We start from the raw sequence: 23,911 nt of genomic DNA, 5'->3' as shown, positions 1-23,911 counted from the left end.
GACTACTTGATGGATTGCTGTGAAATATTGTAATATTGAAGACATTCATGACCCGCAGAGGATGACTTTGGTAAAAACCTTTTCTCTAGCGCCACCATGAGTTTCACAATGCAATGCAAGACAGATATGACTCCCACAAGCCTCAGCTTTGTGCTTTGTGCTAATGTTAGCATGCTAATATGCTAAACAACAATGGTGAACATGGAAATTATAGCTCAAATGTTAGCTCAAAGCACTGCTACAGCCTCACAGAGCTGCTAGCATGGTTGCAGACTCTTTGTCTTGTTAAAGGAGCTATTTGTAAGTTTTGCGATTGCTATATAGCCAAAGTTAGCATGAGCAGCTGTTTATTTACCAGTCTAGTGGAAACATTGCAATATCAGCATCAAACTTCATTACTTTACTCACCAAGAGCTGGTTCCAGTGGTGGAAAGTAAAACCAATATTAACTATTGTCTCTATCACGTCTTTTCTTCAATTGAAGTTAGCATGCTAACCAGCTAGCCCCGGCCTCTCTTGTCACTTTCCCATAATGACATAGTCACTGTAGCCTCCAGCCTGCCCTGAAGATGTACCATGACCTTTTATAACCTCTTGTCTTGTAAACGCAGCAATGGCCAACGTTCTTCTCAAGCATCTTTCACCACGTTTGGCGGAAGAGAAATCTTTAATATAGCCCATTTAAAAAAATAATTAATCTGTAATTCATCATAAGTGCAACAACAATATAATATATAAAATATAATAATATTCAGTCACTCCAAAAACTTTACTGACTGGTTTTCATGTACACTCAACATGACCCTGCTCAACTGGAGTCTGGAGTCACTGGGTTGTTAAAGTATAGGGATGGCAGTATTCTGTATTTTTCTTACTATGAAAAATTTCCCATGAAAACCAAGGTGTTAATCTATCTCTCAGTACTTTCTGACCTGCCTACCTGAGGCACTCAGCTTCAAGCCTGGTTCCTATTGAAAATCTAAACCTTTAAAGCGACTCGAAAATATATAGTTTCTTAAAACAACTCGTCACCATTTCCCCCTGTTTGAGTAACATTTGCCAAAGACATTTGGTGGGGAATATTTTCAGCAACGGATTAATCCACGTTTGTCGCTCCATTCCCAGCAGCACAACAGTTTATGTGGGTTTTAGGTAAAATAAACTTGTCTGTGTGTTCACTGTAATTTGAACATATTTAGCTTTTTAACCTACTATCTGTTCAATGCACTCTGTAAACCCACGTTAGTGCTGTGTCTTCATTTCTTTCTTCCTCTACTTCTTCTTAGTTCTCTGTTTATCTGGCTTTATATTGAAGTCTCTCTTCCCCTTCCCTCTCTCTCACTCATACTCTCTCTACCCAGATGAGAACAGGTCCCACCATATGGAGACATTTGATAGTTTTACCCACAATGCAGCTGTGAGAACACAGCCTGTGGGAAAGGAAAACAGCGAGAGGAAGAAAAGTTCAACCTGGAGGGCGAGAGAGAGACAGAGATAAACACATACTGGAAACAGTAAAAATGTAAACACAAAATGTTTTTTTTAATTCTATAAAGAGTGTCCTTATGTAAGAAAGTGACAAATGTCATAAAAATTACGTAACAGTGAAAATTAAAAACACTTTCCAGGGATAGTCAGTAACCACTAGTACACTAGTACAGTTAGTACACGCTTTTTCTCAAGACAATAACCCTGGTCTGTCTAGATTTTCAAGTCATAGAAGAGCAAACTTAAGTTAAAAATACAAATACCTCAGATTATAAATCACAGAAACCATTTCATATTTAGAGCGTGAACCCGTGAACTTCTCAGTTTTAAGCTTCATAAACTGCTTAATGGTTCATCAGAGACTTTTATTATTTAGAAGAGAAGTGAACCGACACTTCGACTTTTTCCTTTTTCTCAGCCTCTATTTTAATGGCTCTCTGGTAACCATCCATTTTTTTTGTTTTGTTTTGTTTTTTTTTTCTTCTTACTGAAGAGTGTGTGAATCAGGTCAGGCAGCATATAAATAAGTGGGAAAGTCTGATTCAGAGTGAAACTGGGAGTCTGCTCATACAGAGAATATACAGAAATACATACACAGAAATCATAATGTGAAGTTAGTAAAATAAATAGATTACCAAAGACATTTACTGATCATACACTTGATACACTGATCATATACAAACCTTGAATTGCTTCAGTCCCTGAGAAATAGAGTATTCTCTCAACAAAAAGCCAGTGGGATTTTTACATGTGTTTTGAATTACTGCAACAACAACAAAAGCACTGTGGCGAACAAAAGTTTATGATATTTACAGCTGGATAATCTTCACAAATGTACATCACTTTTGTGAAGTAAAAAGCTATTGTTAGGTTATAAACGAACGACACCACGGTCACTTGACTTCAACGTCATCACCACTAAACTTCAACTTTTAGTTTGATTGCGTTCTGACCTCTTCTATAAAAGCTTTTCCTCTTTCAAAGTTAGTAATAGTTTGCAAAAGCGTGAGTATAAACACAATGAGGCTGTAAAGGACTGGTGAGAACATTGGTTTTCATGTTCAGTGTGATTACGTCTTGAGCTTGTGTTAACCACAGACAGAGAAAAAGACCCAGAGTTAGGGACAAGGGAACCGGAAGTGCTAAAATACAAACAGATTTCCGGGTTTTAGGACTCATTCCTGCGGCACTCTATTACAAAAAAGTCCAGGACGTTTTTCACATCATCAGTAAAAACAGAGTAAAAGAGAATCTATTGCACTATGAACCATCATCTGATACAATTCAGATACAGTTGATGATAAATCATTTCCACGCTGTCACATGCTGTGCAGTTTTCAGCCCTGCAGGGTAAAATTATGTTATATGTGCTTTTGTTATGTCTGGCCATGTTTGTTTTTCCTTGTTTCTGCGGTACTACCTTGCAAAATATTCCTTGATCACAATGAGATTACCTGAACAAATAAATGTTATATATGTAAGTCTAAGATTAATTGAAATATTAGAGTTTATTTTGAAAAAACTTTCTCTGCTTCTTATTCAGGTCTCTGAGTTCTGTCTGCACAGTCAGGTGTTAAAAAAACTTTCCTGTCAACACTGTGGAGGCCTCTTACAGAATATTTAAAAATTGTCAGATGATGTATTACAGCTCAAAAACAGCAACACTCACAAATGAAACGTAGATAACCTCTGAATAAAATCTGCTGAACTGCTTCTGCCGGCTGACCCCTGATCTGTTGTTCCAGAGCGGGCCAGTGGTTTTTCTAAGTGTGTGTGTGTGTGTGTGTGTGTGTGTGTGTGTGTGTGTGTGTGTGTGTGTGTGTGTGTGTGTCTGAGAGAGTGAAACAGAGGCTGGTTTGTTCCTCAGTGTGTACTGTCCCAGCACAGAGAGGCAGCAGAGGGTGAAAAAAAAGACAATGGAGGAATTTAACAGCTGGCAAGGAAAGGGAGGGGGGCACTGTTCCTTTATGCCCCTCGCCCCTTCACTCCCTCTTCCCCTCTCTTCCTCTCTTTCTGTTTCACTCTCTGTCAGTAATCCACTCTCTACATTTCTTATTCATTTTCTCTTTTTCAAATCTTCCTGTCTCTCTTTCAGGCAGTGAGTTATATTTACCCCCTCCCTCTCTCTTCTCTTCCTCCCACTTTTGTAGTCTCTCTCTGTCTCTCTCTCTCTCTCTCTCTCTCTCTCTCTTTCTCTCTCTCATTCAGTCTCTTTTGGCAGCGAGTTCAGAATCCACTATTATTTTTACTTTCTCTCTCTCTCTCTCTCTCTCTCTCTGGATTCACAGGGAAATGTGTGTGAGGTTGGGTCTGACTCTGCTCCAGACATTTGTTCTACAGACGATTTCGAGATTGTGTTTTTTTACATTCCTATTGTCTCTGTGATGTTTTTCCTCTCCCTTGTATTTATTCAGGTTCTTGGAATAACCCTGCTTAATATCAGTATATATCTCAATAAAAATCATTCAGACTGCACAGGCTTTGCAGTTGCATGTGCACACCTTGTACACACCATGTATGATGCAGATCCACTCACCGAAGCTTTCTGTCTGTTGAGAAAGAGGTTATTGTGACACAATCTTGTCTTTAACCCCAAAACAAGTCGGAGCACGATGAGACTCGGCTTAGTTGACCTAAAAAAATGTTTGGCTCATCTAGCAAAGGCGCTAATGCTCAGCTTGACACACTACATGGCCAGAAGTATGTGGACAGCTGAGCATTCCTCCCATATGTGATAGTTGAGCAGCTCATTCCAAAGACATGTGCATGAATCTGTTGCTATAGCAGCCTCCACTCATCTGGTTTCAGGCTTTACACCTGATTTCTGAACCAGGCTGCAGAGATTTTCTCCCATTCTGCCATAGGAGCACTATTCAGGTCCAACACTGATGCTGGGTTATGAGGTCTGGCTCATAGTTGGCGTTCCAGATCATCCGAGAGCCGTTGGTTGTGGCTGAGGTCAAGGCTCTGGCTCTAAGTGGACCTGGCTTTGTCCTCAGGGTCATTGTTATGTTCAAACAGGAAAAGGCCTTCCCAAAAATGTTGCCGCAAAGTTGGAAGCACACTATAATCTAAAACATTATTGTATGCTGGAGCTTGAAGTACAAAGGAGGCCAAACCTGGAAAAGCAGCTAAACCAAAAGTATGTGGATGGGGGGCACTTACATACTTTAGCAAGTGTGCTAATGAGATCTGCTAACAAGCACTAATGGGTTAAATTCAGTTGTTGTTCTGAAACACAGTTGGTGCTTTGTGGGCTCGGATCCAGACTACAGCGGGACGTCTGTCGCATGTTTTTCTATCTCACTCAAGTTTTCTTTTTTCTCTCCACTTTGCTCAAACTCAGCGTCTGAATTAACATGTCAGTGTTAGTTTTTGAAAGTGTATCATAATGTTTATTATGGAATAAAACAACCACAACAACATACATTAAAAGACAGTTTAGTCATGTATACATACATACCTGAAATCTCTCTGCATCCAGTTAAAGGTCCCATATTTTACACTTTTCCTGAAGTGTTGATCCATAAGAAGATAAAGCTCAGTTTCTGAATACAGGCTGTGTCCATTTCTCTGTGGACGGAGCACTTTGATACTTTCACAGTATAAATAAAGAACCTAGACTTGATTTATAATCAAAGAAGACATGGAAATCTACTTATATACAATATCAGACCTTTAAAGAAAGAATTTGCTCAGATACTGTCTGTGTCTGGTAAACATTTCCTTGGAAAATCGTTCTCAGGAGGAGAATCAACCAGTTTGTCCCTGAGAAGTGTTCACATTGTGGAAAGCAAGTTCTCCTTTGGGACAAATAACTTTTATTTGTGATTTGTCGAACCAAAATTAAAAAAAGAAAAGAAAAGAAAGAACATGTTGACCTTGTAATGCCTCTGTGACTAAGATGTTGAAATACAAGATTAACTTGAAATGTTAATGAATTTCATTATCTGTCTGTTCCTGCTTGTTTCAGGTTGAACAGTCCTTCAGCTACCTGGATATCCAGGGGATCAGCAGCAACAAGCCCACTCAGGTACACACACAAATATTTATTTATGCATTATTAGGATATTACACACACACCTGGCCACACCTGGATGGACCGCAGCTTAAAGGTTATATACGCACATACACACTTACAGATAACACAATCACTGATGTCTGTCAACACTGCCTACAGTTCAGCAAGAGTAAGGAAGGAATTAAAAGCTGAGTTAAGTGAAGTTAAGAGTTAAATGTTTTGGAGTTGTCACATTTCTTTTCGATACACACACAAACAAACTGTGTATTGTACCAGGAATCATCTAACTTATCTTACTGATAATTTGAACCTCATCTCATGAAGTCTGTTTCAGTTGTGTCAAGGTTCAGTCTCTTGACACAGTCTTTTCCTTGTTTCCTTTATGGTGATCAGGAAGGATCATTAGTTTCACCTGCACTTACCTGCTCAGTCTGATGGAAATATTCTAACACCATGGAATATCTGTATTTTTGCTCCTTTGTGCGTCGCCCCCTGCAGTTGGTGCTGGAGCACGAGCGCGGTCCATGGAGCCTCCGGCTGGCCTCGGTGGAGGAAGCGGACGAGGTGATCGCTCACATCGGCAGCTGTCTGCATCGGATCTGCCCCGTGGGTTCACCTGTGTAGGTACCACACAACCAGCACTTAAAGCTACAAGATGATCGGGGTTGTGAGATGTGTAAATAGGGATGTTGAGACTGAGAGGATGGGAACAAAGAGGTGCACCTCAGAGAGCTGGAAAGAAAGGAAAATAGAAACTCCTCACACTGTCAGTGAGTTGCTTACGAAGAGCTCCTTAAATGTAAATTACACTCAGAGTTGTCATGTCAATGGCTTCTCCTCCCTCTGTCTGGGATCAAGTGGGTTGCTGTCTTTGTCTTTGGAAGATACTTTACTGCTGGATTCATGAAGTTTAGAGGTAAATATAGAGGTTAATATTTCCTTTTCTCTCTCATCCTTCATGCTCCTTCCTCTTCCTCCTTCTGTCCCTCTCTCTGTAAGGAAGAAAGGTGATGAGGAAGATGAGCTTGAAGCCTCCGGAGAGGACAGCAGCCCTTCAGGCCCTCTGGGACGACCAGGGCTCCGCTGACCTGGGGCCTTGTGGTAAATTAGCCTCAAAATGTTGAAGATAGATCCAGTCACATGTTGAAAGCGTCTGTGTTTAAAGGCTTAAAAGTTGTTGTCATGTGACTCTTAATTTCAGGGGGTTTCTCTCATCAGTACTGGTGTGTGTGTGATTACCTGGGTCTGCCATACAGAGAGGAGGTCCAATGGGTCGGTGCTGTTATTATTCTTCTGCTTTTTTTCTCTTGTTTCCAGTTTATTCTCATCTTCATCTTCTTCCTGTTTTTCGATCTGCTGCTTTGTTGTCTTGTTATACAGTTTTTGCTGTTTCTGACCTCAGGTGTTTATTCTTCTGCTTTTTTTCTGCTGCTTCTTCTTTCTCTGCTAAATATATGTTTGTTTTTCTTTCCCTTAGTTTTTGTTTTATCTTTGTTTCTTCCTCATGTGTTTCTTCATTGTATTCTTCATCAACTCTTTCATTCACCTTTTCTTCTTCTGTTTTTAATGACTTTTAAATCAGATCTTCTCTTCCTCTGATCCACAAGTTGAAGTTGGACTCTCATCTGTCTTTTGTCTTTTCCAATCTACCATTTTGTGTTGTACCTGAACGCACCCTTATGAAGCTTTTTCCCCTCTTTGCTTTTCTGTCTGTCTCACCTGTTGTCTTCATCTCCTTCAGGACGTGGACACCATCTATCTGACTCAGGACACCAGAGAGCTCAACCTGCAGGACTTTGTTCACCTGGAAAACAGGTAAGTTCACTACTCAACACCTTTGGTTTCATCTTGTATTGAGTATGTGTGACTTTGTTCATGGATTTCAAGATTTTGATCAAATATGAAATATGTGATATGTTTTTTTTTTTTGTTTGTTTGTTTTTATAGATTTAACAATGCAGTACATTTTATTCATGTTTTTTTATGACTGTTCATTGTTTTATTTTTATTTGTTTTGGACATCACATAGCAACCTGAATAAAGTTTATTCTTATTATCACTCCAAAGAGGCTGACACCTGTGTTTTTATTTTTATTCTTCCTTGCAGGGATTTGTTGGCAATCATAGCAGCTCTGGAGTACAACCAGTGGTTCACCAAACTCTCCACCAAAGACTACAAACTGGTAAAAACGCACAGTTCAGTTTTACCCAGAAATCCCACTGCACCACTGAGTCAAACACCTGTACACCTGACTGTCTGGTTTTTATTTAGAAATAGATAAAAGGTGCAGTAGAGACAATTTCTTATGAAAAGACTTTTGTGCCCATGTGTGGAAAATGATCTTTCTCTGCTTCTTTAATTAACATAAGACTATATTCCAGTCAAAAAAACAAACAGAAATCACTTGCAACACGATATTTATTAAGTTAATTCTATTTATGCGTCCTGTTGATCTCACTGAAGTGAAATTAAATTAAAGGCATGTGTTGTGTGTTTCTGCCGTCTAGTCGACAGATGTTTGCGACCAGATCCTCAGAGTGGTGGCTCGGTCCAGCCGGCTGGAGGAGCTGGTGCTGGAAAACGCTGGACTCAAAAGGTCAGAGGTCTAATGAGAGACCTGATGTCCATGTCGTCTTTTGTACATGTTCAAATCCTCCCAGTTGAATTTTCCTTGTTAGCTGATTGGTGCATTAAAAAATGTTTTTTTTTTGTTTTGTTTTTTTTTTTTATCTGACTCTTAAATAAGAGTAAATAAACTTTTTTTCTACCAGGACTCAAAGTCCATTATTGCAGATTGAGTTTAGGTTTGTCGCCTGTTGAGTATGTGTGATGTTGAAAGTGTGAGAACGTAACACACTCAGTAAAACTGAACGCTCGGTGTGATATTGCGATGTCTGCTATTTGTCTTCTTCAGTGATTTTGCTCAGAAACTGGCCAGCACTCTGTCACAAAACCCCGCCTCCACGCTACACACACTCAACCTGAGCAACAACTCACTGGAGGACAAAGGTTAAAATACATACACACACACACACACACACACACACAAACACACACGCACACAAACACACTGCTTTATTGTGTAGACAAGGTTTGGCATGCAAACGTGGGTTATCTTGGTTTCCTGAAAGTTTCTTGATCAGACATTGGACTTTAGATTGATTGATTTTATTTATTATTGTTTCTGCTACGTTATGCAAAATCCACATCCACTTTACTACATTACCATTGACTTAATGTTGTAATTTTTCCTCTACTGCCCCTTTTTGTGTTGAAGAATCTTCATAAAAATCATCTCCAGTGGTTGAAAACATGTCTTTCTGAAACGGTGTTCAGTCTTACAGATGTTCTCATATGAAGTCATGCGCCCTCTGGTGGCCGTGTTGGAAACCTTGAGCTCTATAGAGTCTAATACCTTTAGTGACTAAATGTTGCTTTCTGCAGGTGCTGCCGCTCTGAGCGCTCAACTCACCAAGCTGCCCATGGGCCTGAAGCACCTGAACCTCTGCAGGACCTCCATGTCTCCTAAAGGTGAACACACAGTAAAGAAACAGCTGTAGCAGCATATCATCATCATCATTATCATCATCCTGATTCAGTTTTTCCAGGAGAATATGTTTGTAATTTTTTTTTGCAGGTGTGAACAGCCTCTGTCACGCTCTCTGCGCCAACCCGGCTGTCGCCTCCACCCTCACACACCTCGACCTGTCGGGGAACTCGCTCAGAGGCGATGACCTACCGGTACGCAGCCACTCCTTCTCTCATGTCCAGCCTCAACTCCACAGTTCCACAGATTCGTAAAGCTTAAACTAAAGATGGACATGGCTCAAGCATCAGTTTTTTTTTTTCCTCACAGAATTTGCACAGCTTCCTGAGTCACTCAAACTGTCTGGAGGCTCTGGATCTGTCCAACAGTGACTGCTCTCTGGAGCAGGTAAAAGCAGCTCACACACACACACACACACACACACACACACACACACACACACACACACACACACACACACACACACACACAAACAGACACACTTATACGACTTTGAGTGGTTGAATCAAAGAGTAAAATTTAACAAAGACCAAACAAAAGCTTTCAAAATTATCCATTTTTACTGTAAGAAAAAGCTAAACTGGAAAGTAAAAGTAACTGAATCCGAGTTTTTTGTGCAGTTTCAGCCTCTTTTGCTAAAGCTCAGTTTTTTGTTTTTTAGGTTTGTGCGTCTCTGCTCAGAGGATCTTTGAAGCATCTCTCTGTCCTCAACATGTCAAAGACCGTCTTCTCTCACAGGCAAGATGTTAAACTTACACTTGACTCTCTGACAACAGATAAACAGTATCCAACATTATGACAGATGCTATCTATAAACTGACTAGACTACTGATTAGAAGAGTAATTAGCTTTGGAGAAAATATTATTGATCCATCAGTGATCAAGTCAGGACAGATTACTTTTCCTACAAATTCTGCGTTGTTTTTTGTGAGTGTAGCGTCCAGTCAGTTAAACGTAGTCTGTGCTCTTACTGTGTTGATATTAACACGTCTCTGCTCACACTCACACAGGAAGTGTAAAGAAATCCCTTCGTCCTTCAAGCAGTTCTTCAGTTGTGCTCAGGCTCTGAGCTCAGTCAGTCTGTCAGGAACCAGGCTGCCGCTGGAGGCTCTGAAGTAAGGAAACATCACCAAGATCTTATTCATAACAAGGCGCACAGCACTAAAACAACATAAAGGTTTCCCAACTGGTGGCAATGAATGGCAGTGAACCCCTCAGTTCCAAAACACAATCAGACAAAGAGTCAGTGTGATGGATTACTGGCTCTTATCTATTGTCTCTGCATCTAACACAGCATCTGTTTCCCCTTCGTGTACGGTTGGCTGAATGTCACAAGTAGATATTTCTAAGAATTTGACAGCAAAAGATTTTTGGAAGGAAAGCCATAGTAAACATCTGTTGTCGGTCCCTTGGAATTAAGAGGAAGAGCTTCTATCTGGTTTCTCCATACTGTGTCAACTTTCAGTCACACAGGAGTAAATCATCAGAGGCTGAGGGTCGTTGACTTAATATCTGATGTCTGTAAGTTGTTGTTTGTGATTTTTTTTTTTTTCCCTGCGTGCAGGGCCTTGTTGTTGGGGCTCGGCTGCAACCCAAACCTCAGTGACGTGTCTGTGGATCTCAGCTGCTGTGAGGTAAAACTGACAAGAACCTTATAGAAACACAATGTTTAAACACACTCGCACTCTGTTTGAAAGGGTATTACGTCAGTCTAAAGTGAGAAAGATTTAAAGAAACTGACCTGGTTTTGCTCTCAGCTGCGTTCAGGAGGCTCCCAGATCCTGGAGGGCTGTATCGCTGAAATCCCCAACATTTCCAGTTTGGACATTTCAGATAACAGTGAGGACGTTTTTGGACTTGAAACTTTTGTGATGACGCTGCACTGACTCTGATCATGACCTGTGTATGTCTCTGTGATGCATTGCTCAGGTTTGGACATGGATCTAACCACTCTGCTGGTCTGGCTGGCAAAGAACCGATCCATCAGACACCTGTCGCTGGGCAAGAACTTCAACAACATCAAATCCAAGTGGGTGAAGAATTTTCAGAAATTATTGTCAGCACATTCTTCCTGAATGACTACATGCATTTTGCATTTTAATTGTGTACTCATTTTCCTGCAGAAATGTGGCTCCGGTCCTGGACACCATGGTTCACATGATTCAAGAGGAGGAATCCGTGAGTGAAACTTTTCAGCATCAATTAAAACTTTTTTTATGTGTTTCTCCGAATTAAATCCAATCTCTTCTTCTCTGTATTACATTTATTATGGCCTTTATTTCAAACTGAAGCATTAATTAGTCCAATAAACGACCTGCCTGTAAAATCATTTCACTCTTTTCCTCCTCTGCAGCCGCTGACCTCACTCTCATTGGCTGATTCCAAGCTGAAAGCCGACCTCTCCATCGTCCTCAACGCTCTGGGCAGCAACACCTCTCTGACCAAACTGGACATCAGTGGGAACTCCATGGGAGACATGGGAGCCAAGATGCTTGCCAAAGCCCTGCAGATCAACACCAAACTCAGGTGAGCAAGGAAACAAGTTCCTGTTTGAAATTAATTATAGAGGAGATCAAATCTGAAAACTGTTAAAATGTCAATAACCAAAAATGCAAATGAATGTTTGAGCCTTCTACCACAGAAATCAGTGAAAGGATTGTTTTATTTAAAAGTTGTTTCTTTCTCCTCCATATGTGTGTCTGTGCAGGACAGTGGTGTGGGACAGAAACAGCATCAGCCCGCAGGGTCTACAGGACGTCGCTGCTGCTCTGGAGAAGTGAGTATGAAGTTGTCATGTTTTAAGCCCTGAGATAGCGTTTTAATAGTAATAATATTATTAATAATAATACTTTATTTATTTGTTTGTACAGCAAATTTTCTTCTCAGAAAAGCTCAGAAATAAACGGAGGGGCCAACCCAAGCCTGTACTTGAATGTAATTAAAAGAATTTACAAAATCAATCCTGAATAAAATAAACGGCCGCCATTGATGATTGATGAGATGCTAAGACCTGAACTAAATGTAGGTGGTGGATTGATTTATGACTGAAACAGGTATACTGGGAGTTGCAGTAGTTGAGGTGGGAGGAAATAAAAGCATCTCCAGGTTTGTGGCTGAAATAAAAGACTTCACCTTGGCTATAATTCTCAAATGATAAAAACATGACTGCACAACTTTCTTCACTTCGAAACACGAATCCTAATCAAAGATTACTCCAAGATTTTGGAGTAGTGTGAAAAAACGTTTGAAAATGTTTAATTTGTCTCCACATCAGGAACTACACCATTCGTTTCATGCCTGTTCCCATCATGGACGCTGCTCAGGCACTGAAGGCGAACCCCGAGAAGACAGAGGACGCCTTACTAAAGGTTACATTCAGCTTTATGTAGATTGTTGATGCTTTCTAAAAAGTCTTCATTGTGTAAGATTATTGTTTTGTGTTGCAGATGGAGCAGTACCTGCTCAGGAACCATGAGACACGTAAATACCTGCAGGAGCAGGCGTACAGGCTTCAGCAGGGAATAGTCACCACCACCACACAACAGGCAGGAACAGCAACAAGGATTCTCACACCTTGTGTTTAGTTAGTATCGGACACTGACCACTGAGCTCTCTGTCCCCTTTTTGTAGATGATGGACATGATGTGCGTGAAGGTGCAGGATCACCTGAACTCTCTGAGGTTCACAGAGAACAGCTTGGTTTTGGAGGACATGAAGGTGGCAGAAAACCTCATGAAGGACGCCAGGAACTCCAAGACGGTAAGAAGGTTTCTTAAACTGTGGTCTCTGCTCCCTTCAACTGAAAATGTCAAGAGACACATTTGGCCGACATATGGTGTGCACGAAGGGAACAGAGTTAATGAATAGGTTAGCAGGGCAGCTAGCTTGAATTATCTATCATTAAACAGTAAATTGCCTGGTTGTTGCTTCCAAGGTGCTTGGAGCTGTTTTCCCCAACGTGGTCTTCCTGTGAAGTTATGAGACAGCCTGTTCTGTGACACTGTTCTGTGTGATCTCCATTTAATTCATGTCACGACCCAACATCAAAGGGATTTTAACTAGTTGGAGATTGAACCTGGCAAGCAGCAGGGACAGCAACTAAGTCACTGCAGTTTCTCCTCTGCACAGTTTGGGTTACAGGCTGTAAGGGCCAGGCTGAAAGTTTAAAAATTAAAGCAGAACTTGAGCAGTCTGCATGTTAAATATGACAATAATAAAATTATTTTGGTATTAGATTTTCTGGATTCAGAAGTCAACAGTTTCCTTTGATGAAAAAAAAACAACAAAAAAAACAGAATTAAGTCAAGCTCTGTCTCAATCACTCCAGCTACTCCCCAACCTGTACCACCTGAGGAGCGGCGGGGCCAGGGGTGCTTGCGTCGGAGCCATTCAGGACAAGCTGGAGTCGATGGCTGGAGAGGTTGCCAGGGTGATGGAGGAACAGCTACAGGTGCTGAACTAAACACACAGAAGCTTCAAGCTGCTTTTAATACATAGTAACTGCTGCAGAGTTTAAACAGTGTGAGGCTTAAACTGAGCCGGGTCCTCCTCCCACAGACAATGCTGGTCTCCATGGTGGACGCTGCTGAGGGTTTGTGTCCTCTTGTGATGAAGAGGAGCAGCCTTCGTCAGGAGCTGCTGAGGGCTGGGGCAGGGCGGATGACCATTCCCCGCAGCTTCGTCACCACCACACTGCTGGAGCAGTCCGGGGTCGACATCATCAACAAGATCAGGTCTGACTGTTCAAGTTTCTTAAGCGCGTGTCTGATCAAGTCTTTGATTTATTTGTAAGCTTTTGCCTTTTGCCTTTTTGATAAGAAAAGAAGTCCATGAGTGATATTTACAGTCCAGTATTTAGCCGTGTTACTGCAACTGGTGAGATTTCAAGGTGATAAATATATCTGTCATGTGTTTCCATGACAAACTGATCTTCTGTGACATCCCTGTGCTGATTCTCATTATAGAAACTAAATACAGAAATGTGATGATTCTTGCTGTTTATTGTTGTAAATTTTTGTATCATGTCGTATGTGTCGTACTTGATGTTATATTTCAATATGTTGTGAGTTTGTACAGCTACTGTCTTGGCCAGGTCTTTTCTTGTAAAAAAAAGATTTTTTTATCTCAGTGGGACTTCCTGGTGAAATAAAAGTAATAAATAAATAAAAATAGGCAGGGTTAGTTAAGTAGCTGATGATTATCTAATAGATGGACAAACCCACAAAAGACATTTTGTAACAGAACTTGGTGGAGAAAAAGTTGTCAAAACAAAATTTTTGTTGATTTCTTTCTGTCACATTTTAAAGATCAATGATGATTGGGAAAAGCAGATGGAACGTTAAAATCAATCTATTCAATTAACTATGATAAAGCTGATCCTCTGGTTCTTAGATTATAACAGATGTATAACAGTTAACACCTGGTTAGCTTGGAGCTGTAAGGCCAAGCTCTTAAACACATACACATGGTTTTTCAAAACTTGCAGTGACAGATTTGACTAGACTCAGAACAGTGTGAGACTACAAAGTCAAGACTGGCTCTGAGACCTGGTTCCAGGCAGTGGATCTGCTTGAAGACCTCTGTGAAAAGTAAATGGCATTTGTTGTGTCTTTTGTGTTTTTCCTTGTAATCTAGTGAAGTGAAGCTCAGCATGGCGTCATTTCTGTCAGACCGTATCGTGGATGAGATCCTGGAGTCTCTGTCCAGATCACAGCACACTCTGGTGAGTCTCCTCTTCATCTGTCTGTCTTTTCTTCTTGTTTTGTCTTTCCGTCCTTTCATCCTTCCTTTCCCCCTCCATCTCCAGTCTGACCACCTAATCAGGAAGGGTCAGCCTCTGCTGCGTCATGAGCCTCAGATGGAGACAGAGGTCCTGGATGAGACGGTTCTCCAACCAGACAACCACGATCGGGAGCAGAAACAAAGCCATGACCGGCAGCATGGGCTGGAGGACATGGACACCTGCATGGTAGGAAAACATGGATATGTGTGATGAGTTGTAGATATTGAGAGAAGACTGCAGTACCGTGTGGTGGTAAAAATACTGTGACAAGAATTTGTACGTGTTCATGTGAAAATAAAACAAAAGAAAAATCTGATGTTTTTTCTTTAGATGACCAAAAGGAAGAGTATTCTGGTCAGGATGCTGCGCCCCGTCTCTGTGGCATTTGGTGAGTAACACAGAAAATCTTAGTGTCTCTAAAGTCAGTGTACTAAACTAAACACAGTCCCTTTTTCTCTATATGTCTTTAAGTATATGCAGTGCCCTTGATATTTCCTGATTATATTTTTATTATAGTTAGTCGGCTCTGGATAAGAGCTCTAATTCTACTTCCTGGCCACTTTTGATATGGCAGTTTTTATGATATTTCATCCATGTTATTTGACACCATCATATCTAAAGGAATGTGTATTTGTGTATCTGTTCAGTAATGTCTTAATCCTTCAAAAATCCTCCTTTTTTATATGCGACAGTATCTGCTATTTGTTTAAAACTCAAAAAGAGAAACTTTCTGCAGAATCAGTGATATATCCATGATTTTGCTACCATGTGTTCTTGTAAACAAAACATTTCAAACATATATATTATCTTTATTTACTAGACTGGTGAGTGGTTACTTAAAGAACATGTTAAAAAATTACCTTAAACTTGTTTGGAGATGATAAATAGTTAAAGAAGAAGAAATTTAGAAATGTCAGATTTTTGGTCAGTCTTGGTATTTAGTATCAGTGTGTCTTGCTTCCACCAGGAGGCTGCACTAAACACTCATCTTGATTTATGATTTTCTCACATGGTTTTGATGCCTTCTGTTACAGAGATGGAGTTTGACCTGGACAAAGCTCTGGAGGAGGTTCCTATCCATGTTGAGGACCCCCCTCCTCCTCCTCCTCCCTCACAGCCATCGGACAGAATGTCAACCTACCATGGAGACCTCCCCGTTCCCCCGACCTCCGCGCACACAGAGACTCTCTGTCTGGGCGAGCTGCTACCTGTGGAGCACAAGACGCTGGAGCATCGAACCAAACTACGACCGAAACCCAAGAAGAGGACAAAACCCAGCAGACCACCTGTAGGTTTCTGTCAGCAAGTGATCCCCAAATTTTTCAGCACCAGCACACATTTATTTGTTTCACATTTACCATATAATCTAAATATAAAGAAGTCATGGCAGAGCTAATAAAAACTGAATTATTGTTGAATTTATTGCCAAGAATGTTTTTTTTTTTTTCCAAAACTCATAAATTGAAAATAGAAAATACGACAACTCTATCATATTATGGTATTATGTTGCACAGTACCTTTCCAGCATGTCAAAAAATGTCTGTGTAATGGACCAAAGAATCTATTATGTGACCATTGACCAAAAGACTTAAAAATGTTAAAAAACATTAATGATAAAGGTGGTACAAAGATGCTAATTATAATTAAGTATAATAAGTTAAACACCTAAGATGTAAATGAGTCTCATCTCTAATCCTTCTGTTTAATTGCCACCACCGGTCCTTCAGCGGGAGGCCACCAGCAGCTCGTTGCAACACGAGGCGGAGCAGAACAGCATCATGGGAAAGCTGGACGAGGGCCTGGATGACTTTTTCTCTAAGAAAGTCATTAAACTCAGCTTCAAGTAAGAGTCCTGTTTTAAACTGAAACTGATGTTTTCTGCAGCTATTTCAAGGAGCTATTTGTAAATTTTGCTGTTGTTACATAGCTAACGTTAGCATTAACAGCTGTTTACTCACCAGTCTTGTTTACAATACAAGAGGTTATAATACACCCTCTGAGCAGCTACTTCTTCAGGGCAGCCTGGATGCTACAGTGACTTTGGTTAGCATGTCTGAATTAAAAATGATAGAAGAAGATGCAAAACAAAAAGGTTGCTTTCCACCTCTGGAGACAGTTCTTGGTGAGTGAAGGATTGAAGTTTGATGCTGAACTCGCAACATTCCTTCTAGACTAGTAAGTAAACAACTGTTAATGCTAACATTTGCTATGAAGCAATAGCAAAACTTACAAATAGCACCTTTAAATATTCAGATGTTGCACACAACATAAAAGCATAAACTTTTCCTTATAGACAACTCCGTGAAATAGATATTCTCCCCAAATCACTTTTTTAAAAAGTGAAATACAGTTGTGTGTCATCAGCATAAAAAGAAACAAAATGCTTTATTTTTAATCTTCTTCAGACTTCCCTCTGTCAGAGGTCCATCCTCCAGCACGCAGGAATCAGCAGATAAGAAACGTGAGTCCAGAAAGAGCGGTTTCTTTAACCTCATCAAATCCCGGACGTCCCGCTCAGAGAAGAGCCACGGAGCCGCCTCCACCACTACACTGCAACCTGCCTCCTCCAACACCGCTCCACCCTCTTCCTCTGTTAGCCCAGTGACTGAGGAGATGACACCCACATCCCCGACACCGCCCGTGAAAACCCCTGCAGCCCAGGTGGAGCCCCATCAGGAGCTCCACAGGGCTCAGTCCTCAAACAACACAGATTGTGAGGTGGAGGCCTTTCCGACCGCTGCTGCTGAGGAGGAGAAGGAGGGGGAGAATGAGGAGAGGAAGGAGAGCGTGGAGAAGAAGGACCACCCCCACATACCCCGCCATATTGGGGTTCCTGTGATGGGAATGGACCTTCTAGCTGAGATGAAGGCTAGACAGGAAAGAATGGCTGTAAAGAAGGTGGGTGGAGTCCATGGGTCAAGAGATGTAATACTAATGATGTAAATCCATCAGTAGTCAATATATTGATGCTAGTATGTCTTTAAACCAGTGTAAGAACATACAGCAGGAAGAAAGCAAATTCCTTGAACTTTCTTGTGCCTCATCTTCAAGCACCAATTTGATATGTATTACTGTAGGCTGCTTGTTTTGTTTTTTGTTGACCACTGCCCATAAGAGCATAAAGTATAAAACTGTGTCAGTTGCTGGTTTAGATTCAGGAGCTCAAGATTCAAGACTTTATTGTCATTTCAGTGGAGTTTACAGGAATTTTCTTTGGTGAGCTCAGATAAAACAAAAGCAAAACTAAAACCTAAGGAGATCACTTAACTACAAAGAGACATAAAACAGGTGGTAAAAATATAAAATGACCGTAGTAAAACAGGAATACCTTTATACATAGCAGGATATTAGAATAATAAATGAATAAATTAAGTTAAAGTTCCCATATGGATGCAATTAGAAAGATAAATTAAAAAACATTGTTACCCAAATGAGATGAGTGCTGCAGTTCCTTTTTCATCATGGTGTAAAGTTGAGAAAAAATTCACAGAGCAAGAAGAGACATAAACACAATTAAAAGCGAGAGAACAACCTCCACACTTTTAAAGCTGGTGTAAAAACAAAGCTTGTATCTGTGGTATATACAGTACATGTATTGTCATTCTTCATCTCTCTCTTTCTCAGTTACATTCCTTCTCTTCCCTCAATAGTCGACATATTAAAAAGAACTTGAAAACAAACAGTTAGAAGACTGGGGTTTTAAATAACTAGTAATGTAGAATACATGAAGTCGCACATTCAGTGACATTACCTCTCTGTCTCTCTGTTTTCAGTCTGAGTCGTCAACCTTGTTGGAGAAGGTGGATGGGGACAAAGGTGAGTTTCTTTAATATCATGTTACCGGTGCACCAGTGTCTTGATTGCTCAGTGTAAGAGTTGTATGTAGAATTTCCATAGTAATTAGTTCACAGTTCACAACCAACAGTAATGACACTCATTAAGTCCATAGTAAAATAAGACTTGTGGTCAGACCTCCACCCCATTATCCCAGCAGACCCTGATGAGTCCAAACCAGAGCCAGCTCCCAGGTCCAAACCACCGAGCATCACCCCCAAACCGCCTCCATCCCAGGCCACCAAACTCCAACAGGGGGCGCACACCTCTTGCCCAACCAGTCCCACCAGTCCAACCAGTCCAACCAGTCCCAGGGCAAACAGCACCTGCATTCAAGGTAGGCAAGGATTGGGATTGCTCTCAGAGTTTTGTCAACTTTAGGGCATCCTACAGCCACCAGAAGCTTCCATTGTTTCTAAATATTTTTATTACCACAAGTAGGATTGTAGTTTAAATCCCACATCTGTGGATTTGTCCTGACAGCTTGTTCATTGTTTGGTTGTTTTATTGATATCTGGTTCTCAGACGACTCTGAGGTTCCAGTAAGCAGCTCCTCTGCTAAAGGACCACTTCCTGCTCCTCGCCTGAAGAGGGCGCCATCGGAGCAGGAGCGAGAGAGCACCAGCAGCAACATTGCAGGACCCCTGTCTCCACTGGAGGGTTAGTATCTCTGTTTGACCTTTACAAACATGGCATTAGTAAAAAAAAAAAAAAAATTTTAATGCACAACACAAATCACACAAATGTTGTGTTCAGGTCAGTTTATATAAAGGATTTAAATAATTAAAAATATTTATTTTTTTTGTTAAAAACATTATTTCATGCGAATAAACGATAGACAGGAATCAAATTAGAATTAATAATCAGCTAAATTTACATTAAATGTATTAAATATGTATTTGATCCTGTGTATTTAGGATATAGCACAGTAATAAACATTTTCAGCATAACTGATACGTGTCCTGGCTATGTATGTCAAAATACTCCACATTTGTTTTAATTATTTCTTCTTTCAAGGTTCCTATATTAAACAGGCATTTTTTGTTGAGGAGATTCTGATCCAAAAAGGAAAAATTGGCCACATTTAGCTTAGAGAAGAATGTGACAATTCTGTAAACACTATAGAATGAGAAGAGAAAGGAGAATCTAAAGGCACTGAAAAATGAAAACGACTAAGATGACAGAGAGCAGTGGCTGTTTTTTCTTAATGATAAAGGTTGCATGAGTCAGCGTTGCCTGTTAGCTGCAGTATTACTGACAATATAACAGGTGACAACTTGTTTAATGAACACTTTCAGGGCCATATTTGACGCCTCCACAAACAGGACATCTGAAGCAAAGCACATGCATCCAGTTCCAGCCTGTACTTGACATGTCCAAGTGTCAGAGTGTGTGTGGGGGATTTTGTGGTTTAACACGCGACTTGTGTAATTAACACTCACAGGAACTCAGTGTTTTTCTTTAAAAAAGGCTTCTATGTAATCAAAAAGTCGTCTGTTGTGATTGTGCAAGAAGACGTGTTTTTAAAATCAAAGAGACAGAAGGGTCATTTACACGTCTCAGCAGGCGTCATCACACACCTCTCACTGTTTTGGACGTAAGACATAAACCACCTACACAATTCTATAAAAAAAAACAGGAAACAGGATTTAATTTTATTTTCTGCTGTCCATCAGTCTGGAAGAGGAAGAATCTTTCTTTTATTATGTAAATTTGTAAAATTAAAAGTCCCGTATTGTATAAAGGTAGATGTCCATGTCCTCTTTGATTATAAAGCAGGTAAAGGTTCTATATTAATACTGTTAAAGTATTAACAAAACAGTCACCACCCTCATCCATGCCCTCCTCTCTTCTCATTGGCTCTCTCAGTCTCAGATGTTTCCAGGGCCACAGAAAAGACAAACTGTTGATGGTTGTCATTTTGCAATGTGTGCGGTGAAATATTGCTGAAGAACACAGACGCATCAGTTTCCTTGTGTCTCTCTTTCCTACAGTTGATTTTTCTGGAGACGGCGGCGATGCGTTTGACCCGCCCGGTGCAGGAAGCGAGCCTGGAGCCGGCGGTGGTAGGCAGTGGTCGTCCCTGAAGAGCTCAGCGAGTCCTCCTCCTGCCGGGGCGGAAGACCGGGAACGCACCAAGTCGCTCCCCACTTACGGTTCGACTGATCTCTAAAACTAGTCTCTGCATGGTTGTCAAAATGTAGCAGTAGTTACACTTCAGTCATTTATTGAGGCGTCTGAGATCCATGATATTAAAGTGGTTAAAAGACTTTGCCTCATAATTTTAACTCGGTTCATAGTTTATTTGTCCAGTGTTATTTGGTCCAAATTTATTGTCATTTTTAGGTTTTTGTGGTTTCTGGACCTGAATTTATTGTTTTCTTTACTTTCCATTTGATGATCTCACTTTAATTTCTTAATCAAATAAGAACACGTCTTTCACTGTTTCAGTCCAGCTGTTTCCCTCGTTCTCTGTCTCACATGTGTATTCTCCCTCTCTGTTCAGTGACGCCTCCATCTCTGGCGGACACAGATCTCAGTCCAGCTGAGGAGGAGGTTCAATCTCCATCTGACAACAAATCAGAGGAGGAGTCCGGTGAAGACACGCCTTCAGTCTGATGGTTGTTTAAATCTCGCTCAAAAGTCTTTACTCCACCAGGGGAACAATCACGTACAGACAGTAAAAGCCAGTGGAGAGTAAATTGTTTTGTTTTTTTTTTGTTTGTTTTTTTTTGATAAGGCACATGTAAACAGGGGGGACGCTGTAAAACTTTCATCAGACGAGTTTCCTGACCTTGGATCAGTCGAACTGTTCGGCCGAATGGACACCAGAACAGTCCCACTACCGTCTCTGTCAACAGCTCTAATAGGACCATAAAGAGCTGTCCAGATGGGTTTTATCTGGTGCAGAGACAATCTGTGGTTACTTACACAACCGGGTCCAGCTATAATAAGCTCAGTTAGTCCAAAACACTGAGAATGAGTCTGGCTGTCCACGGTGTTTACATGCAGCAGGTAAACTGTAACTCAGTGAGCTCTACCGTCAGCTTGTCTGGAGGTAATGACTTAATATAGAAACTTTTTTATCCTGCAAACATTCACTCCTCATCCAGGAACAGGCTGTTCACAGATTAGAAATCAGGGGCAGCAGAAACATCCTGCAGCACTTTAGAAGAGGAACAACAACAAACAACCAAAGCGAGTTCAAGCTCTTCAAATCTTTATTTTTATATATTATATCTCAAATAGAGTCAACCTCACAACGAGACTGATTCAGACTGAAACAGATGACTCTACTTTTGTGTCCTGTGACGGCTAACGATGCTAACCTGACTGGGTTTTAATGATTTCAAGACAACAGATGCTGTGTGATGTGTCCTTGAGCTTTCATTGGAGTTGTAAATAAGTTTTCATTTTAATGTTATAAAATATAATGACTGCTCTTGACTAGAAAATATATCAGGTCACCTGAGTTACTGTGGATCGCATAATTATCTGACTGACAAAAAAAAAATCACAAAATATTCTGCTTGTGGGTCGAGATTATTCCTCTTGTTCCCATTTAATTTAACCTTAAGTGTCTGTATCTTGAAATGAGACAGAATCAGATTCAGATTGTTGAAGTAGAGTCTAGAAAAATCCCATTAAAATAATCTGACTCCCATCAGCAGAGAGGAGCAAGAACAGTGATATAAATATGGCTCTGTAAGGGGGAGATTTGTGTAAATGCTGCATTGGTGTCATGACTTGAAAAATTGTTCACATCAGCATCTAACTCTAGTTATGACTTCTGAAAGGTCCAATAAATATAAATTAATGCCTTATATTATTTTGAAAGGCACCTAACGCCATTTATTTTTAAAGTATACGGACTAAACTATCAAACTGTTTTTAAAAAGTCAAACTCAGCCGTCACTCACCTGTCTTCAGTTCACTTGAAAGCCTGTAAGTGATGAACATACGTTGTTGCTGTTCCTCCTCCATGATGTGAACGTGGCAGAATCCTCAGTGGGTGGAGACGAAGAGCGACTGATAGTTTACCCACTGAGGGTCCGCTGAACCAAAAATTAGAAGTCAAATGTCCTTCAGCCCTAAAAGGCAAGTGAAGTTTTTTTTGTTTTTTACCAGGATAATTTTTTTCTCCTTTTCATCTGTATAAACACCTTCAAAAGCGAGTGATTATTTTTTTCCCGGGGGGGGGGGGCATAGAAAAATTATTGGCCCCCAAAATATTTTTTTTTACTTGCCTTTCTGGGGTCGTTTTCACAGACAAAAAATATATATTTTTTTTTTTTTTAGTGAGGATTGCTTTGTGAGGATTTGCTTTTGTAATACTGCTTTTGGCCACAAGAAGGTGAGGTGTGCCACTACCACAGTCTAAACTGCGAGAACAACCCCTGAGGGCAAGTGAAAAATATTTTGGGATGATCGTTTTTCTAAGTTTTGTTTTTTCCAGAAAACAAAAACTGCCTCTCGGGTGGGGGGGTTTATACAGATGAAAATAAACGTTTTCTTTCAACAACAAAAAAAATATTTTACTTGCTTTTTCTGTTTAATGTATGTGTATAAAACATAAAATGTTCATTGATTTAACATGTTACTCTGCTATCAACACCGCTGCTGTATCCTCACATCTTGCCTTATCACATACTGATCTCTGTTAATCATGTACTGCTGCACTTACAGATGTTTTATGTATCAGTGTAAATATGTACTAACACTTGTTAAAGGTTGTGTTTATAGAATAAATGGGTTTAATCAGAGTGAAACACAGACACTGGGGTTTATATTGTATGATGATTTATTATGGATGAAACATGCTGTTGACTCTGCATGGAGTTTCATTTAAGATTCGTGGTGATGGCTTTTATCTTGCTGGGAAAATATTGTTGTTATTTTTAAAGATTCAGTGAAACGCTGTGTTTTATTGTTTATATGTTTGTGAAGCTACGAGTCTGAAATGTGACGTCAGCTGTCACATGTTTCTGTATCTGTTTGTTTACGCCAATAAATACTGATTCACTGCTCACCCACTCTCTCTCCCTCTGTCCATCACTCTACCGCCCCTCTCTCTCACTCTCTACCTCTCTCACCCCCTCCCTCTCTACCTCTCTCACCCCCCCTCCCTCTCTCTCCCTCTCTACCTCTCTCACCCCCCCTCCCTCTCTCTCCCTCTCTACCTCTCTCAGCCCCCCTCTCTCACTCTCTCCCTCTCTTGCCCCCCCTTTCACTCTCTAC

General features: G+C 40.6%; 1 protein-coding gene across 3 annotated transcripts in view; it reads left to right on the top strand.

The window, feature by feature from the left end:
- The window catches only part of carmil1 (capping protein regulator and myosin 1 linker 1), a 31,409-nt gene extending 7,703 nt beyond the window's left edge, over positions 1 to 23,706 (top strand). The window contains exons 4-38 of one of the 3 annotated variants that reach the window (XM_023420752.2): positions 5,462 to 5,521; positions 6,008 to 6,129; positions 6,513 to 6,610; positions 6,711 to 6,781; positions 7,251 to 7,324; positions 7,617 to 7,692; positions 8,018 to 8,106; positions 8,425 to 8,519; positions 8,955 to 9,041; positions 9,148 to 9,251; positions 9,367 to 9,444; positions 9,719 to 9,795; positions 10,068 to 10,172; positions 10,622 to 10,691; positions 10,815 to 10,896; positions 10,987 to 11,086; positions 11,181 to 11,235; positions 11,411 to 11,583; positions 11,765 to 11,833; positions 12,332 to 12,425; positions 12,504 to 12,602; positions 12,688 to 12,816; positions 13,385 to 13,507; positions 13,615 to 13,790; positions 14,692 to 14,779; positions 14,864 to 15,025; positions 15,170 to 15,227; positions 15,874 to 16,127; positions 16,567 to 16,682; positions 17,245 to 17,737; positions 18,613 to 18,655; positions 18,834 to 19,010; positions 19,199 to 19,333; positions 20,668 to 20,829; positions 21,180 to 23,706. In XM_023420752.2, the coding sequence (XP_023276520.1) occupies positions 5,462 to 5,521; positions 6,008 to 6,129; positions 6,513 to 6,610; positions 6,711 to 6,781; positions 7,251 to 7,324; positions 7,617 to 7,692; positions 8,018 to 8,106; positions 8,425 to 8,519; positions 8,955 to 9,041; positions 9,148 to 9,251; positions 9,367 to 9,444; positions 9,719 to 9,795; positions 10,068 to 10,172; positions 10,622 to 10,691; positions 10,815 to 10,896; positions 10,987 to 11,086; positions 11,181 to 11,235; positions 11,411 to 11,583; positions 11,765 to 11,833; positions 12,332 to 12,425; positions 12,504 to 12,602; positions 12,688 to 12,816; positions 13,385 to 13,507; positions 13,615 to 13,790; positions 14,692 to 14,779; positions 14,864 to 15,025; positions 15,170 to 15,227; positions 15,874 to 16,127; positions 16,567 to 16,682; positions 17,245 to 17,737; positions 18,613 to 18,655; positions 18,834 to 19,010; positions 19,199 to 19,333; positions 20,668 to 20,829; positions 21,180 to 21,292 (4,107 nt within the window). In that variant the 3' untranslated portion in view covers positions 21,293 to 23,706. Of the gene's footprint in view, positions 1 to 5,461; positions 5,522 to 6,007; positions 6,130 to 6,508; positions 6,611 to 6,710; positions 6,782 to 7,250; positions 7,325 to 7,616; positions 7,693 to 8,017; positions 8,107 to 8,424; positions 8,520 to 8,954; positions 9,042 to 9,147; positions 9,252 to 9,366; positions 9,445 to 9,718; positions 9,796 to 10,067; positions 10,173 to 10,621; positions 10,692 to 10,814; positions 10,897 to 10,986; positions 11,087 to 11,180; positions 11,236 to 11,410; positions 11,584 to 11,764; positions 11,834 to 12,331; positions 12,426 to 12,503; positions 12,603 to 12,687; positions 12,817 to 13,384; positions 13,508 to 13,614; positions 13,791 to 14,691; positions 14,780 to 14,863; positions 15,026 to 15,169; positions 15,228 to 15,873; positions 16,128 to 16,566; positions 16,683 to 17,244; positions 17,738 to 18,612; positions 18,656 to 18,830; positions 19,011 to 19,198; positions 19,334 to 20,667; positions 20,830 to 21,179 lie in introns of those variants that run through there. The other 2 variants (XM_087177841.1, XM_087177842.1) reach the window with 2 other exon arrangements.
- Positions 23,707 to 23,911: the final 205 nt, after the last annotated feature.

Source organism: Seriola lalandi, unplaced genomic scaffold (genome assembly GCF_002814215.2).
Source record: "Seriola lalandi dorsalis isolate HSWRI2012SDOR001 ecotype SW California unplaced genomic scaffold, Sedor1 jcf7180002054657, whole genome shotgun sequence".
Taxonomy (NCBI): Eukaryota; Metazoa; Chordata; class Actinopteri; order Carangiformes; family Carangidae; genus Seriola; species Seriola lalandi.
This window is presented reverse-complemented; position numbering and strand designations above follow the sequence as displayed.